At 48.4% G+C, this 14,451-nt stretch overlaps 1 protein-coding gene across 2 annotated transcripts in view; it reads left to right on the plus strand.

Annotated features, from left to right (window-relative positions):
* PEBP4 (phosphatidylethanolamine binding protein 4) overlaps window positions 1-14,451 on the plus strand; it is an 846,886-nt gene that overhangs the window by 230,713 nt on the left and 601,722 nt on the right. For both annotated transcript variants that reach the window (XM_029603777.1, XM_029603776.1), the window contains exon 4: window positions 13,396-13,494. In XM_029603777.1, coding sequence (XP_029459637.1) covers window positions 13,396-13,494 — 99 coding nt within the window. The remainder of the gene's footprint in view (window positions 1-13,395; window positions 13,495-14,451) is intronic.

The raw sequence follows: 14,451 nt of genomic DNA on the forward strand, positions 1-14,451 counted from the left end.
AGCACCCCACTGGCCACGCCAAGTGTGGTTTCCCATACTCCAGGATCTCTCCATCCGCAGGCACATCCCTCTGGGAACGGATCAGCATCTGCTCACTCAAAACGACGGATGCCTCCTCCATCCCAACCTCCAAGCCTTGTCCCTGACGGCATGGATGTTGAAAGGTTAGTCCTTCAGCCTTTTAACCTTTCGGATTCGGTTTCTCGTGTCCTGATAGCTTCACGAAAGCCCTCCACCAGAAGATCCTATTCATATAAATGGAAAAGGTACACATCATGGTGCACTTCTCAGTCCCTTGATCCCCTTTCCTGTCCAATCTCTAAGTTCTTGGACTATTTATGGCACCTATCAGAATCCGGTCTAAAGACCTCTTCCATTAGGATGCATGTCAGTGCGGTAGCCGCCTTCCATAAAGGTATAGAGGGTGTCCCTATTTCAGTACAACCCCTGGTGACACGCTTTCTTAAAGGCTTGCTCCATCTGAAACCACCCTTACGTCCTCCGACCCCATCTTGGGACCTTAATCTGGTTCTTGGTCGTCTAATGAAACCACCTTTCGAACCTCTGCATTCCTGTGAATTGAAGTATCTCACATGGAAAGTATTATTCCTGTTGGCCATTACTTCAGCTCGCAGGGTTAGTGAGTTACAGGCCTTAGTCACCTATCCGCCTTACACTAAACTCCTGCAAGACAGGGCGGTACTCCGCACTCACCCTAAATTTTTACCTAAGGTAGTTTCTGAATTTCATATCAATCAATCCATCATACTACCTATCTTTTTTCCCAGGCCCCATTCCAACTCTGGGGAACAGACTCTGCATACCCTAGACTGTAAACGGGCTTTAGCTTTTTATCTAGACCGTACAGTTGCTCACAGGAAGAGCACTCAACTGTTTGTCTCCTTCCATCCTAACAAGTTAGGACAACCTGTGGGTAAGCAGGCTCTTTCCTCCTGGTTGGCGGACTGCATTTCTTTTTGCTATCAGCAAGCTGGCATTCCTTTTCAAGACCGTGTAAAAGCACACTCTGTGAGGGCCATGGCGACTTCGGTGGCACACCTTCGATCGGTGCCGCTTCCTGACATCTGTAAAGCTGCAACCTGGAGTTCCCTCCATACCTTTGCAGCCCACTATTGTTTGGACAAAGCGGGAAGACAAGACTCCATCTTCGGCCAATCTGTCTTGCTTAACCTTTTTCCAACATGATGTACCAACACCCTTCCACCTTCCCGGTAGGGTGCGGATGCCCTTTACCAAATTCCACCCCAGTTGTTGTGCCTGTTGCACGCCGTTGGGTGCATTTGGTGCCAGTCAGGACATCCTCAGCTCGGTACTCACCCATTTGTGAGGACTACCATCCTGCTTGTCCTGTGAGAAAGCAAATGTTGCTTACCTGATGTAACAGGTGTTCTCACAGGACAGCAGGATGTTAGTCCTCACGAAACCCGCCCGCCACCCCGCGGTGTTGGGTTCGTTTTATTTTTACTTTTTAGGCACTGCCTGTAGCTTTGAAATCAGACTGAAGGGAGACCCCTGCTGGCTGCAGGGTCAGTGCCTTGCTGGGCATGCCCAGTAGGGGCCAGTCAAAGTTCTGTTTAAACTTTGACAGAAGTTTTCCGTGGTGGGCTCCATCCTCGATGTCACCCATTTGTGAGGACTAACATCCTGCTGTCCTGTGAGAACACCTGTTACATCAGGTAAGCAACATTTGCTATCTCCAACTTTGGGTGAGGCATACATTAAAGTTCCACCTGTCTTGTCCAAACAGCGAAATAGACTTTTGTGAACTCCGAAAGTGCATTCGATGACACAGCAGATAGAACATAAGGCCTTGTTGTGTCTCATCTCTGCTGGCATGTTGGGAAAGGCAACGGGGTTAGAAGCCAGGTCCTGCAACCGAACCCAGAATCTCCTGCAGAAACAACAGATTTAAGGCATCAATCATAGCACAGTGACTTGCAGATCTGGCTGGCAAACCACTGCATACTATAAGACTGTAGAAGCTAGCTTGTAGATTTGCCTGAGCCTTAGAGGCCGATTTTTCTACCCTAAGGGCATGCCACTTTGTTCTGGGCCAGTATATGTGCAAGATAGCAGTAGCCAAATATAGCTCTGTTCTTCCGGACTACTAAATTGTGTCTGCAGATTCCAAGAAATGTGTGCCAGGCCCTCGCAACAGAGTTAAGGTTACTGGTGTGTAGCAGTCAGCCAACCTTGAAGCTATACATAAGAGCTGACATACCTGTGCTAGCAGAAAAAATGCTCCTTCATGGTGTGATTGGGCAAGTGCCTGCCTGCTCTGCAGTATGTCCTCCAGAGAACCCAATTTATGAGCCCTGACACTGGGAATATACATGGCCCCCAAAATGCATAGGACACTGCTTCTGATTTAGCTGTGAGAGATTCGAGACAAACTGTGGCCGACATTCTGGCTGACGCATCACTAACAGGCCACATGTGATCTGGAAGTACCAGCAGTGTGGACACTTCAAGCTTGTGATTGACCAGTAATATTTCAGTGGCTCCCAATGGGACGATAGGATCAGGGCAATTTAGAAAGTGAACATGTAGAAAGTGTATAGTGCCAGCTCACACACCAGGCTTTCAGGCAAGTGCATTGTTTGCCTCACAAGATTAGCAGGCCCTGGAGTAAAGGGTAAAGGCCCTGGGGTAAAGGACTGCAGACCTAAGCGTAGAAGCCACTTGTTATGGCAGTGATGCTGTTACATCCCCAGCCTCCACCCCCATGCCCATGCCGTTTGCCACAAACAGATAACCAGAGATGGAATAGAAGAAGAAGCATCTTGTTAGAATCTGCTATGCTGATGGGAGGAGCAAGCAGATGGGAGTTGACAATCAGTAGGTTATGCTCCTCCAGAGGGGAAGAGTTAGCAATCTATTGGATCTTCTATGAGTCACCGTGCGGAGTTGCAATCTGTTAGGAACTGGCTCCCGTGGAAGGAGGTTTAGCTATCTGATATGCTCCGTAGGTGGAACTAACAATCTTGTTATGATGTAGACTGCTGAGTTGGCAATCTGTACCAGCGGAGTGCTAGAGAGGGTACTCAGCTGGAAAGGAATGTAAATAAGTGAATCCTTGGGCCGATGGCAGATGACAGTGCCCCCAGGAGGATATCCTGAGAGGGACCAACGGCTAGGCTTGGTATGGAGACTGACACAGATAGTTCTTTTATTAGACAGGTTAGTAGAACCACCAGAGGTGGCAGTAGTGAGCTGATATGCCTGGCAGGGCTGAAGTCCCTCAGATACTGGAACTGCAATCCCAGAGTTGCTGAGCTGTAGAAAGACTATAGATAGTGAGTAGACAGGGTATGCTGTATACAAAGCCAGTAATAGATGACAATCTCACATAGGTTCTTAAAGAGGCTCAGTAGCTGGAAAGGGTTAGGCCCTCGAGGAGCGAGTACCGGTTCCTATTGCAATCTGAAATAGAGAAAAGAGAGCGAGGCCCCCGAGGAGCGGGTACCTCTGATAAGTCCGAGGAGGCAGAGTAGCTTGGACGAATCACTAGTAAGTCCGAATCGTAGTCCTTGCTAACTCGATCTGTTAGCAAAAGTGAAGACCTTTTATGTTGGAAGTGGATGACGCCAATACAGGGGGATGCCCCTGAGGTTCGCGCCCTTGCTGGTACATACTTCAGAGCGCGCATGCGTGCGCCCTACATCATCAGGAACATGGCGGATCCACAGCGTCGAGCCAGTCCGGGTATGCAAGAGAGAAGTGGCATGGAGACGCCGCGGCAGCAAGCCGTCCATCAGGCCCAGAGGGAGTTGCCACAGAGGTACAGAGGGTGGAGCGAGGGCGAACAGCAGCCATGAACGCAACACATCTGTTATAAATCTGCTGCTCGGAGTTAGCAATCTGTTATCGAGCTCCTCCAGTATAGGGAGGAGTTGGCAATCTGGTATGGATCTCCTCCTGAAGAGGGAGGAGTTAACAATCTGTTGTCAATCCCTGCTGCTAGGAGTAGCAATCTATAGGAACTGCTCCCCGGGGCGGAGTTAGAATCTGTAATACCTTATCCCGCCAAGGGGAGGCGTTGGTAATCTGTTCTAAGTCCGCCAGGGAGTTAGCAATTGGTTATGGATCACCCTGCCAAGGGGAAGAGCTAACAATTGTAATACTCCGTAGGCGGAGTGGGTGTTCTGTAGTGGGTTAGCTTCCCACAGAGTGGCAGTCATATAATACCGCTCTAGTAGTGTAAGGAATGAACACTTGAGGTAAATTGGTGAATCCCTGGGCCGATGGCAGATGACAGTGCCCTCAAGAGGATGTCCTGAGAGGGACCACCGGCTAGGCTGGAGACAACACAGATAGTTCTTTTTTAGACAGGAAGTAGAACCACCAGAGGTGGCAGTATTGAGCTGATGTGCCCGGCAGGGCTGAAGTCCTTCTGATACTGGATTTGCGGTCTCTGGGTTGTTGAGCTGTAGAGAGAGACTATAGATAGTGAGTAGCCAAGGTATGCTGGATACATAACCAGTAGTAGATGATACACTCACAATTGTAGATGTCTGTAATGGCTTCTATGCAACAGAGAGTCTTCAGTATATTCAGGAACAGGAGCCGTAAGCGACTGCTGGTCCTTATATGCAGTCTGGAATGAGAACTCACAATATCTGTGTATGAGATGGCTTATGGAATAGAAGAGAGTCTTTGGAGGGTTTTAGGAACATAGGCCCTCGTAGAGCGAGTACCGATTCCTATCTGCAATCTATAATAGTAATGCACAGATATAGATATATAATAGTTTCTGATATAGAAGAGAGTTGAGAAGGGATTTAGGAACATGGGCCCTCGTGGAGCGAGTACCGGTTCCTATCTGCAATTTATAATAATGACTCACGATCTCCGTACCTGCGATAAAGTCTTAGACAGAAGGGAGTCTTCGGAGATTAGGAATATAGGCCCTCGTGGAACGAGTACCGATTCCTATCTGTAATAGAACTCACTGTGTTCGCGTCTGCGATCGCTTCCAGGTAGTAAGGAGTCTTCTGAGCATTCAGGGACGTAGGCCCTCGAGGAGCGAGTACCGGATCCCGTCTTAGCAATCTGAAATCAAGAAGAGAGAGCGGGGCCCCCGAGGAGCGGGTACTCCTAAGTAAGGTGGTGGAGGCAGAGCAGCAGAGGATGAAGCAGGTCGGAATGATCCCCGCAGTCAAACCCCTTGCTAACTCAACTCGTAGTTGCAAGCAAAGACCTTTTAAACTGGAAGCAGATGACGTCACTTCGGGGGGACGCCCCCAAGGTTTGCGCCCTAGCCGGTACAAACTCTAGAGCGCGCACGCGCGCGCACCCTTACATCATCAGGAACATGGCGGATCCGCAGAATCAGGCCAGCCCGGGGATTCCAGGAAGAACTGCAAGGAGAAGCCGCAGCAGCATCTGTCCGTCAGACCCGAAGGGAGTCGCCTCTAAGGTAGAGAGGGTGGAGCGAGGGCGAGAACAGGCAAGAACGCAACAACATCTCTCTTAGCTACGAGCCAACTGTCACCGTACAGGCTGTCCTCAAAATTTTTACATAGGCCCGATTGCCTAAAAATAAAGGAATTATGCACGGCTCCCAGGTATCTGGCCCACCACATTGAGAATGCGCATTCGAGAGTCACAGACCAGTTGCACATTGATAGAGTGGAAGAGCTGTCTGTTGAGGTACATCTCCTCCCTGTCACGGGGTGGAATGATGGCCATGTGAGTGCAGTCGATAGCTCCCAGGACACTGGGAAATTTTGTGAGGGCATAAAAGCCTCTCTTCAAGTTCATCAAGTCCTGCTTGTCCCAAGGAAATGCTATGTAGCGATTAATGCAGTCAGAGACAGCTGTTATGACCTGGTCCAGACAACAGGAAAGTGGTTTGGGACATTCCCCCCACCACTCCTACTGTTGTTTGGAAGGAGCCGGTTGCCATGAAATGCCAGGGTGGCCAACAGTTTGGTAAGGACAGCCACAGCGTGGGACCATTCCATAACAGGATCCAGATCCCTTCGAATTTCTTCAAATAATTCCAGGATAGCCCGAGAGCTGAAGTGATACCTGCTAACCTCATAATTCTCTAGCATGCTCAGCAATGATGCTCGAGGAGGAAAGATATGTTCCCTGTATCTCCTCCTCCGTGGCCGCATGGCTGCCAGGCGTTGCCGTGGGCCCCAACCCTGCAGGACCAGTGGCTCTGCCTCTGGTGCAGGGACTTCCCTAGGAGGGCTTGGAACTGCCCTTGCCTTTTCTTGAGGCTGTTGTTGTTCCTCTTGTTATTGTCTGTGGCGAACTTCACAAAGCATCCAGTATCCCCCAACAATTAAACTTGCCACAAACATTATGGTTTTAGGAAGCTAGGCTAGGAAAGAACAGATGTTTCTTTGGCCCAGGAAGGCCTGGTAAGTGTGTCTGTTAGAATACCTCTTTTTATCACGCAAGATAATCGCTGTGATAATATCCGCGATCCGCGATATCGACTGCAGGAGCACGATAAAACGTTTTTTCACTGTACTGCAAAAAAAAAAGATGTAGTTATTTCCGGCATTAAAACCTGCATTAGTGTGCATTTATCGCATTCTGCGCTAGAAGATTCTCATTTCTATTTACTCTGCTCAAACTCCTCTCACTTGAATACTCAATGTTTAATTTGCATACTCATTTTGAACATAAGAATATAAGAAATTGCCATACTGGGTCAGACCAAAGGTCCATCAAGCCCAGCATCCTGTTTCCAATAGTGGCCAATCCAGGTGACAAGTACCTGGCAAGTACCCAAACACTAAGTAGATCCCATGCTACTGATGCCAGTAATAGCAGTAGCTATTTTCTAAAATAACTTGATTAATAACAGTTAATGGACTTATCCAAACCTTTTTTTAAACCTAGCTACACTAACTGCACTAACCATATCCTCTGGCAACAAATTCCAGAGCTTAATTGTGCATTGAGTGAAAAAGAATTTTCTCTGATTGGTTTTAAATGTGCTACTTGCTAACTTCATGACGTGCCCCCTAGTCCTTCTATTATCTGAAAGAGTAAATAGCAGATTCACATTTACCCATTCTAGACCTCTCATGATTTTAAATACCTCTATCATATCCCCCTCAGCCATCTCTTCTCCAAGCTGAACAGCCCTAACCTTTTTAGCTTTTCCTCATAGGGGAGCTGTTCCATCCCCTTTATCATTTTGGTCACCCTTCTCTGTACCTTCTCTATTGCAACTATATCCTTTTTGAGATGCGGCGACCAGAATTGTGCACAATACTCAAGGTGCGGTCTCACCATGGAGCGATACAGAGGCATTATGACATTTTCCGTTTTATTCACCATTCCCTTTCTAATAATTCCCAACATTCTGTTTGCTTTTTTGACTGCTACAGCACACTGAACTGACGATTTCATTGTATTAACCACTATGATGCCTAGATCTTTTTCTTGGGTGGAAGCTCCTAATATGGAACTGTTATGCGTGCTGGCTGCAGCAGACCCGCGGCTCGGCCCCCTCACTTCTCTCATGTGAATCCAGCGCCTGGTCCCTCATCTCTGACGGCAGTAGCCCGCCGACTCCGTCCTCATAAGAACATAAGAAAATGCCATACTGGGTCAGACCAAGTGTCCATCAAGCCCAGCATCCTGTTTCCAATAATAATAATAATAATAATTCCCAACATTCTGTTTGCTTTTTTGACTGCCGCAGCACACTGAACCGACGATTTCAATGTGTTATCCACTATGACACCTAGATCTCTTTCTTGGGTTGTAGCACCTAATATGGAACCCAACATTGTGTAATTATAGCATGGGTTATTTTTCCCTATATGCATCACCTTGCACTTATCCACATTAAATTTCATCTGCCATTTGGATGCCCTGTCTCACAAGGTCTTCCTGCAATTTATCACAATCTGCTTGTGATTTAACTACTCTGAACAATTTTGTGTCATCTGCAAATTTGATTATTTCACTTGTCGTATTTCTTTCCAGATCATTTATAATATATTGAAAAGTAAGGGTCCCAATACAGATCCCTGAGGCACTCCACTGTCCACTCCCTTCCACTGAGAAAATTGTCCATTTAATCCTACTCTCTGTTTCCTGTCTTTTAGCCAGTTTGCAATCCACGAAAGGACATCGCCACCTATCCCATGACTTTTTACTTTTCCTAGAAGCCTCTCATGAGGAACTTCGTCAAACGCCTTCTGAAAATCCAAGTATACTATATCTACCGGTTCACCTTTATCCACATGTTTATTTATTTATTTATTTATTGCTTTTTATATACCGCCGCTCATCAGAGATATCACGTCGTTGTACAGAGAACAAAAACATACGCCGGAGTGTTATACATTGAACAAGATAATAATAGTTGAAGTCTTTTACATAAAGCAAATAAAAATAAAAAATAATAAAAACAGCAATATAACTTAAATAAAGCAAACTTATAGTGGTAACAAATATAACTTAAATTAACGGAAAAACATGGGGAGGCTGGGAGAAAAAAAATATAATTTGGAAGTGAGAAGCTAGGAATGGCGATGCAACTTAGAGAAAGCATAAGGACGGAGAGAAAGGCACAAATAGAACAGAGTAGCGATTACATAAAGGTTTATCTAGGGTACAAAGGTAGAAAAGAGGAGCGAGATATTTATTATGAGGAGGGGAGAGGGGCAGATGTAGGGTGTAGAAGAGCGTGTAGGAATCATGTGTAGGCTTGAGTGAATAACCATGTCTTGAGTTTTTGTTTGAATATCTTAGGAGACAATTCAAGATGTAATTCAGTGGGCATGGAATTCCATAACAAGGGGCCAGCTAAGGAAAGGGCACGGGCTTTGGTAGATGCATAGTTAAATAGTTTGGGAGAGGGGGTCTGCAATGTGGCAAGGTATGGATTTCTAGTTGGTCTGTTAGATGTATGAAATTGTAATGAATTAGTGAACCATTTCATTTCAGGATTGTGGAGGGCTTTGTGGATGAGTGATAGTGTTTTGTATTGTATGCGAAGGTGAATGGGGAGCCAGTGTAATCCCTTTAAAATAGGGGTAATATGTTCCTATGAGGTAGTGTTGGTGAGGATACGAGCTGCAGTATTTTGCAGGATTTGTAACGGGTGGATGGAGTTTTTGGGTAGGCCTAATAGAAGTGCGTTACAATAGTCAATTTTAGAGAAGACCATGGCTTGTAAAACGGTGCGGAAATCAGAAAAGTGAAGTAGAGGTTTAAGTTTTCTGAGTGTATGGATCTTGAAAAAACATTCTTTGAGTATTGCGTTAATAAATTTTTTGAGTGTCATTTGGTCATCCAGTATGACTCCTAGATCCCGGACTTGGTGGGAGAATTGGGTGTCTGGTAAGGTTATATGTGTTGTAGGCGTAGTATGTAGGGGTGTGGGGGGCGATATAACCATGAGTTCCATTTTTGTGGTATTAAGGGCAAGTTGGATGCTATTTAAGAGGTTATTAATTGAGGCGAGAGTGGCATTGGTCAGACGGATGGACAGGGTAGCTGAGGCACGGGCTTGCGCAATCGGCGCTGAAGCCCGTTGGGGTAAAGCCCTTTAATTTCGCTCCTGCCCCACACAGGCTCCCTCACTGATCGCGGGGCCGATCTTCTACACCCGCTGTTCTTCCAGGCCTCGATCGAACCCGGCTTCCTTTTCGCAACAGCCAATCACGAAGAAGGCACTGCACTGACCTCAAAGACCCGCGACACCGCCGCTCCTTAAATTGCTGCCTTCCTCCCGGCTTCTTCCTTTCCTGGATCCGACGGAGCTTCGGTCAGACGGACGGGCAGGGTAGCTGAGGCACGGGCCTGCGCAATCGGCGCTGAAGCCCGTCGGGGTAAGGCCCTTTAATTTCGCTCCTGCCCCACACGGGCTCCCTCACCGATCGCGGGGCCGATCTTCTACACCCGCCGTTCTTCCAGGCCTCGATCGAACCCGGCTTCCTCTTCGCAGCAGCCAATCACGAAGAAGGTGCTGCACTGACCTCAAAGACCCGCGACACCGCCGCTCCTTAAATTGCTGCCTTCTTCCCGGTGTCGTGCGCCGAGCGTCGCACGCTGGGTTGACATCATCATCCGGGGTTGCGGCTAGGTTCCCGCTGCGGTCCCTACTTAAACATCAATGGTGCGCGCGTGCCTAGGAAGGGGCACGGCAGATATAGCAGCGTCTCTCCGCGAGCCTCGCGGGGAAGGCCCTTGGGGAAGGCCCAAGGACGGAGCTGACAGCCCACTGCCACCAGCAAGGAGGAAACAGGAGCTAGAGTCTGCCGCAGATGGCACGCGTAACAGTACCCCCCCCTTTACGCCCCCCCTTGGAGGTCGGTGTTTGCCCACGATGGGCACGATGAAAGTTCAGGAGGAAGGTTTTGTCCAGGATGTTCTGAGTTTGTTCCCAAGAATTTTCTTCAGGTCCATAACCCTCCCAAGAAAGGAGGTAGTCCCACCGGTAACCCCAGGGACCAACATAGGGGTGTAAAATTTATCTGTCAGGAACTGCCCCTCCTGGATGTGTGGCGGACCTTGCATCCTGGAGAGAAAGATTATACATTTTTCTCTAACCCACACGGCTCCTACTCACGCCTGGATTATCTCTTAATCCCTGACTCTGTATTTCATCTGGTCAAAACAGCCACTATTGGCACCATTTCTGTATCTGACCATGCCCCAGTTTTGATTACTATTGAACTAGGAAGAGGTCCTCTGGCCGTGCCCTCGTGGCGCATGCCACCTGATCTTATGCTTGACAAGACTTTTCAAACATACTTAAAAGGATGGTGGGATGAGTATATTTGCTTTAATTCCACACCTGATGTCACCCCACGAATTTTATGGGAGGCCGGGAAGGTGGTGCTAAGGGGAGATATTATTGCATATGTGGCTAAGCGTAATAGTTAGCGTAATGTGGAGATATTACGCCTAACTGCCGAGTTGAGAGCTGCCCAATCCAGCCATATACAGAGCATGTCAGACTCCGCTAAAAGCGAGGTGATGCGAATTAGGGAATCCCTGAATTTGCTTTTACATCAGAGGGCGTCTAAATCGCTACGATATTATAAATATAAACTATATAAATTTGGCGCCCAACCGAGTAAAATGTTGGCCAATCTTGTGCAGACTTAGTTTTTGGGTACTTGCCAGGTTCTTATGGTCTGGATTGGCCACTGTTGGAAACAGGATGCTGGGCTTGATGGACCCTTGGTCTGATCCAGTATGGCATTTTCTTATGTTCTTATGTTCTTAAGTGCATGCTGGTGACATGGCATTGCGCTGGGCTGCTACTGCAGCAGAAAAATCATTAAACAGAATCTTCTTTCCCTGGTACTCCAAACCAGGCCGCTGCCTGTATGCCCTGTTGCGGTCCCGGTCACAAGCCTTGCGACTGGGCCCTTACCTTTCGCCGCCCAGCGGCATCCGCGGCAGACTCAGGGCTGTGCGGGCTCCCCGGAGGCCCGGCAGCAGGACACGTGGACAACAGGCCTAGATTGAGCCTTCTCTCAGCGGCGTCTCCACAAGAGAGACGCCGCCGAGCCTTCCAAGCTGACTCCTCCCCCTCTAGGTACGCGCGCAAGCCCAATTTAAAGGGCTTTTCCCGCCGGACCGCGGCCCTCCCCTTTAATGACATCAGATGCCGGCTAGGATATAAGCCGGTGTCTGCATCCTTCCTGTGCCTTGCAACGAGGTTCCCTTCGTGACTGCTTGCTGCTGCTGTTCCTGGTCCTTGGACTCCTGGTTCTGCTGCAGTCGTCTGTCTCCTGATCCTGCTCCCGGCTTCTGGTTCTGCCTTCGCTCCCGGTAACCTTGCTCCTGCTCCCGCTTCTCCTGCCTTCCGTTCCTTCCTCCTGCTACCCTTGATTGGACTTCCTGGCTCCTACTTCGGCTTGCTTCTGGTTTCTTCTTTCGCCGCCTACCTCGACCTCGGACTGTCCTTCGTCTCCTCACGATCTCCTAAGTCCCAGCGGTCTGGGATCTCACGAGCTCCTCTCGGGGGGTCCGCAGACTTCCAGGGTGAAGTCTCTACTGGTTCCAGTGATCTCCTAAGTCCCAGCAGCTTGGGACCTCACGAGCTCCTCTCGGGGGGTCCGCAGGCTTCCAGGGTGAAAACTCCGGATCTCCGTGACACCTGTCTCCACCCTCCGGTCTTCTTCCTCTCAGCAGAGCACCGTTCCACCTCACTCTGCAAGACCGGCCCAAGGGTCCACAGCTCCCCGCAACATGCCCTCATAAGCTGCATTTTATGGGACCAGTTCAAGATCCGGACCATGACCAGACAGGGCCGACTATTAGCCTCACGCTGAGGGCCCACCCTGTGAGCCCTTTCACAGCAAAGATGGTGCGCTGGCAGGGTTACCCCCAGAGTGCCAGGCAGCCAATGCTCCACAAAATCATACAGCTCCTTCTCAGTCACAGATTCTGGCAATCCCACAATTTTTATATTATTCCGCTGATTACGGTTTTCTTGGTCCTCTAGCTTTTCTACCAGCACCATCTGCTGCTCCCTTAGCTCTAGTACTTGCCTGTTGGTTGTAGCGAGCTGGTCCTCTTGGTCAGACATGCGGAGCTCCACCTGATCTAGCCGCTTAGCCTGTCCCTTCATGGATGTTTTTATATCATCCATGGCTGTCTGCAGCTTGAGAAGTCTGCCATCTAAAGCTGAGGAAACACTGGCAGAGATTTGCTGCAGCACTTCTGCCGATACTGTGGCAAGCTGAGCTGCAGACCCTGATCCAGCCTCCATCTTGGATGCCTGGGGGCAGCGTGGTTTGCTGGGCCTGACACTTCTCTGGCACATAGCACCACGTCTGAGCCTTAAAAACGGCTCAAAACGTGGCGTTTCAGGCGCCCATCCTTCAGGCTATCAGGAGCTGCGGAGATGGCCTGAAATCGCCCCGATTAAATGGAGGATTGGCAGCGATTGAGTCGGGGGGGGCGCAGAGCTTCAGAGTCAAGGTCCCAATGACGTCATCCAGGAAGTCCTCGGGCCACATTCTTAGGAATCATGCTTTTGTCAGCCTTTTAGCTGAGACAGCAGTATACCTTAATCATCTTGGGTCAATATGCAATTGATGCAATAGATTTGTAATATTGCAGTAGTACAAACGGGTCAGGGTTTCAGGGAGTTTCATAATAAAATATTTGCATGCATTTTGGTTTGATTGTTTATTTGAATATTCCTAGGCAATAAGTATGTCAAAATGTTGTATTCTTGTGTGTTTTTATTCCAATTGTATTACTGTATAAAACAATAAACAGATATTAAATAACGGGTAGAAAAGAAAAAAAACTCCACCATCATGTTATTGAGATAGAGCAAGTACAATAATCCTGGTTGCATACAGAGGTTTGCATATGCTAAATTATATGGAGTTGGACTCAAATTTTACAATATTTGTTGTTTTCTAGGATAAAAAGTATGTGCTGGTTATGGTGGATCCAGATGCCCCAAACCGTGCTGACCCGAAATACCGGAGCTGGAGGCACTGGTTGGTCACAGACATAAATGTAAGTGTACTGGGTTTCTTTTTTCCTGAGCTGTCACTCTCGTTGGTGTTAGTGCAGATATTACCCTATGTAACCCCCTCTCTCACCAGGGCTACTTTTTGTTACGGGCCCTGGAGTCTGGGGAAACCCTTCTGGGGAGCAGCATGGCATTGCAAGGCAGGACTCGGGACAAGACAAGGGCCAGTCTTCCATCTACTCAGCCCCTCTTCCCTGAAGGGTGAGCCCTTGAATTCTGTGAGCCAGTAGTTCTCTGCAATGGCAGTAAATCATAATGGTGAGTCCACACAGACAAGGCTTAGACAAAATCAGGCTGCAGACAAGGCTGCAGTCAAAGACAGTCAGGAAAAAGCAGGCAGGCAGGGCTTGGCAGACAAGGCAAGGCTTGGTACTGGACAGGACCTGGAACTAGACAAGACAAGAGTGAGACAAGGCAAGGACAGGACTCTGGTACAAGCAAGACTGGATACTGGAACAGACAGGACAAGACCAACAAGGCAGACTAAGGAAACACCAAACAAAGAACATAGAAGCCCAAAGGCAACTAGGCTGGAACAGACGGAATAGACCTAAAAGCCCCAGGGCAGGATACACGAGAGAGTAGGCCAGAGGCCTCAAAACAGAAAACAAGGCAGGATAAGTCCGAGGGCCTCAACTCAAGTCAAGAGACAAAAGGCCCAAAGACTGCAAGGCAAGGTAAGGGAAAAGGCCCATAGGCTACAAAGCAAGACAGGAATAAGTGTCAGGTCACAGAGTCAAGTGAGACACCATGAGAAGACAAGGCTACTATGACAAGACAGGTTTACATAGGGCTGGGACTTGGGTGTGGTAAGGGCAGTGAGAAGGAGCTTGGCAAGACTAGTAATGAGGCACACTGAGGGCCTCTGCTGATAGAGAGGCGTCATGAACCAATTCTCATCCTTCATAGATGCAGAAATGGTTAGCCACCCTGCTGCAACT

The sequence above is a fragment of the Rhinatrema bivittatum genome, chromosome 5 (assembly GCF_901001135.1).
Source record: "Rhinatrema bivittatum chromosome 5, aRhiBiv1.1, whole genome shotgun sequence".
NCBI lineage: Eukaryota > Metazoa > Chordata > Amphibia > Gymnophiona > Rhinatrematidae > Rhinatrema > Rhinatrema bivittatum.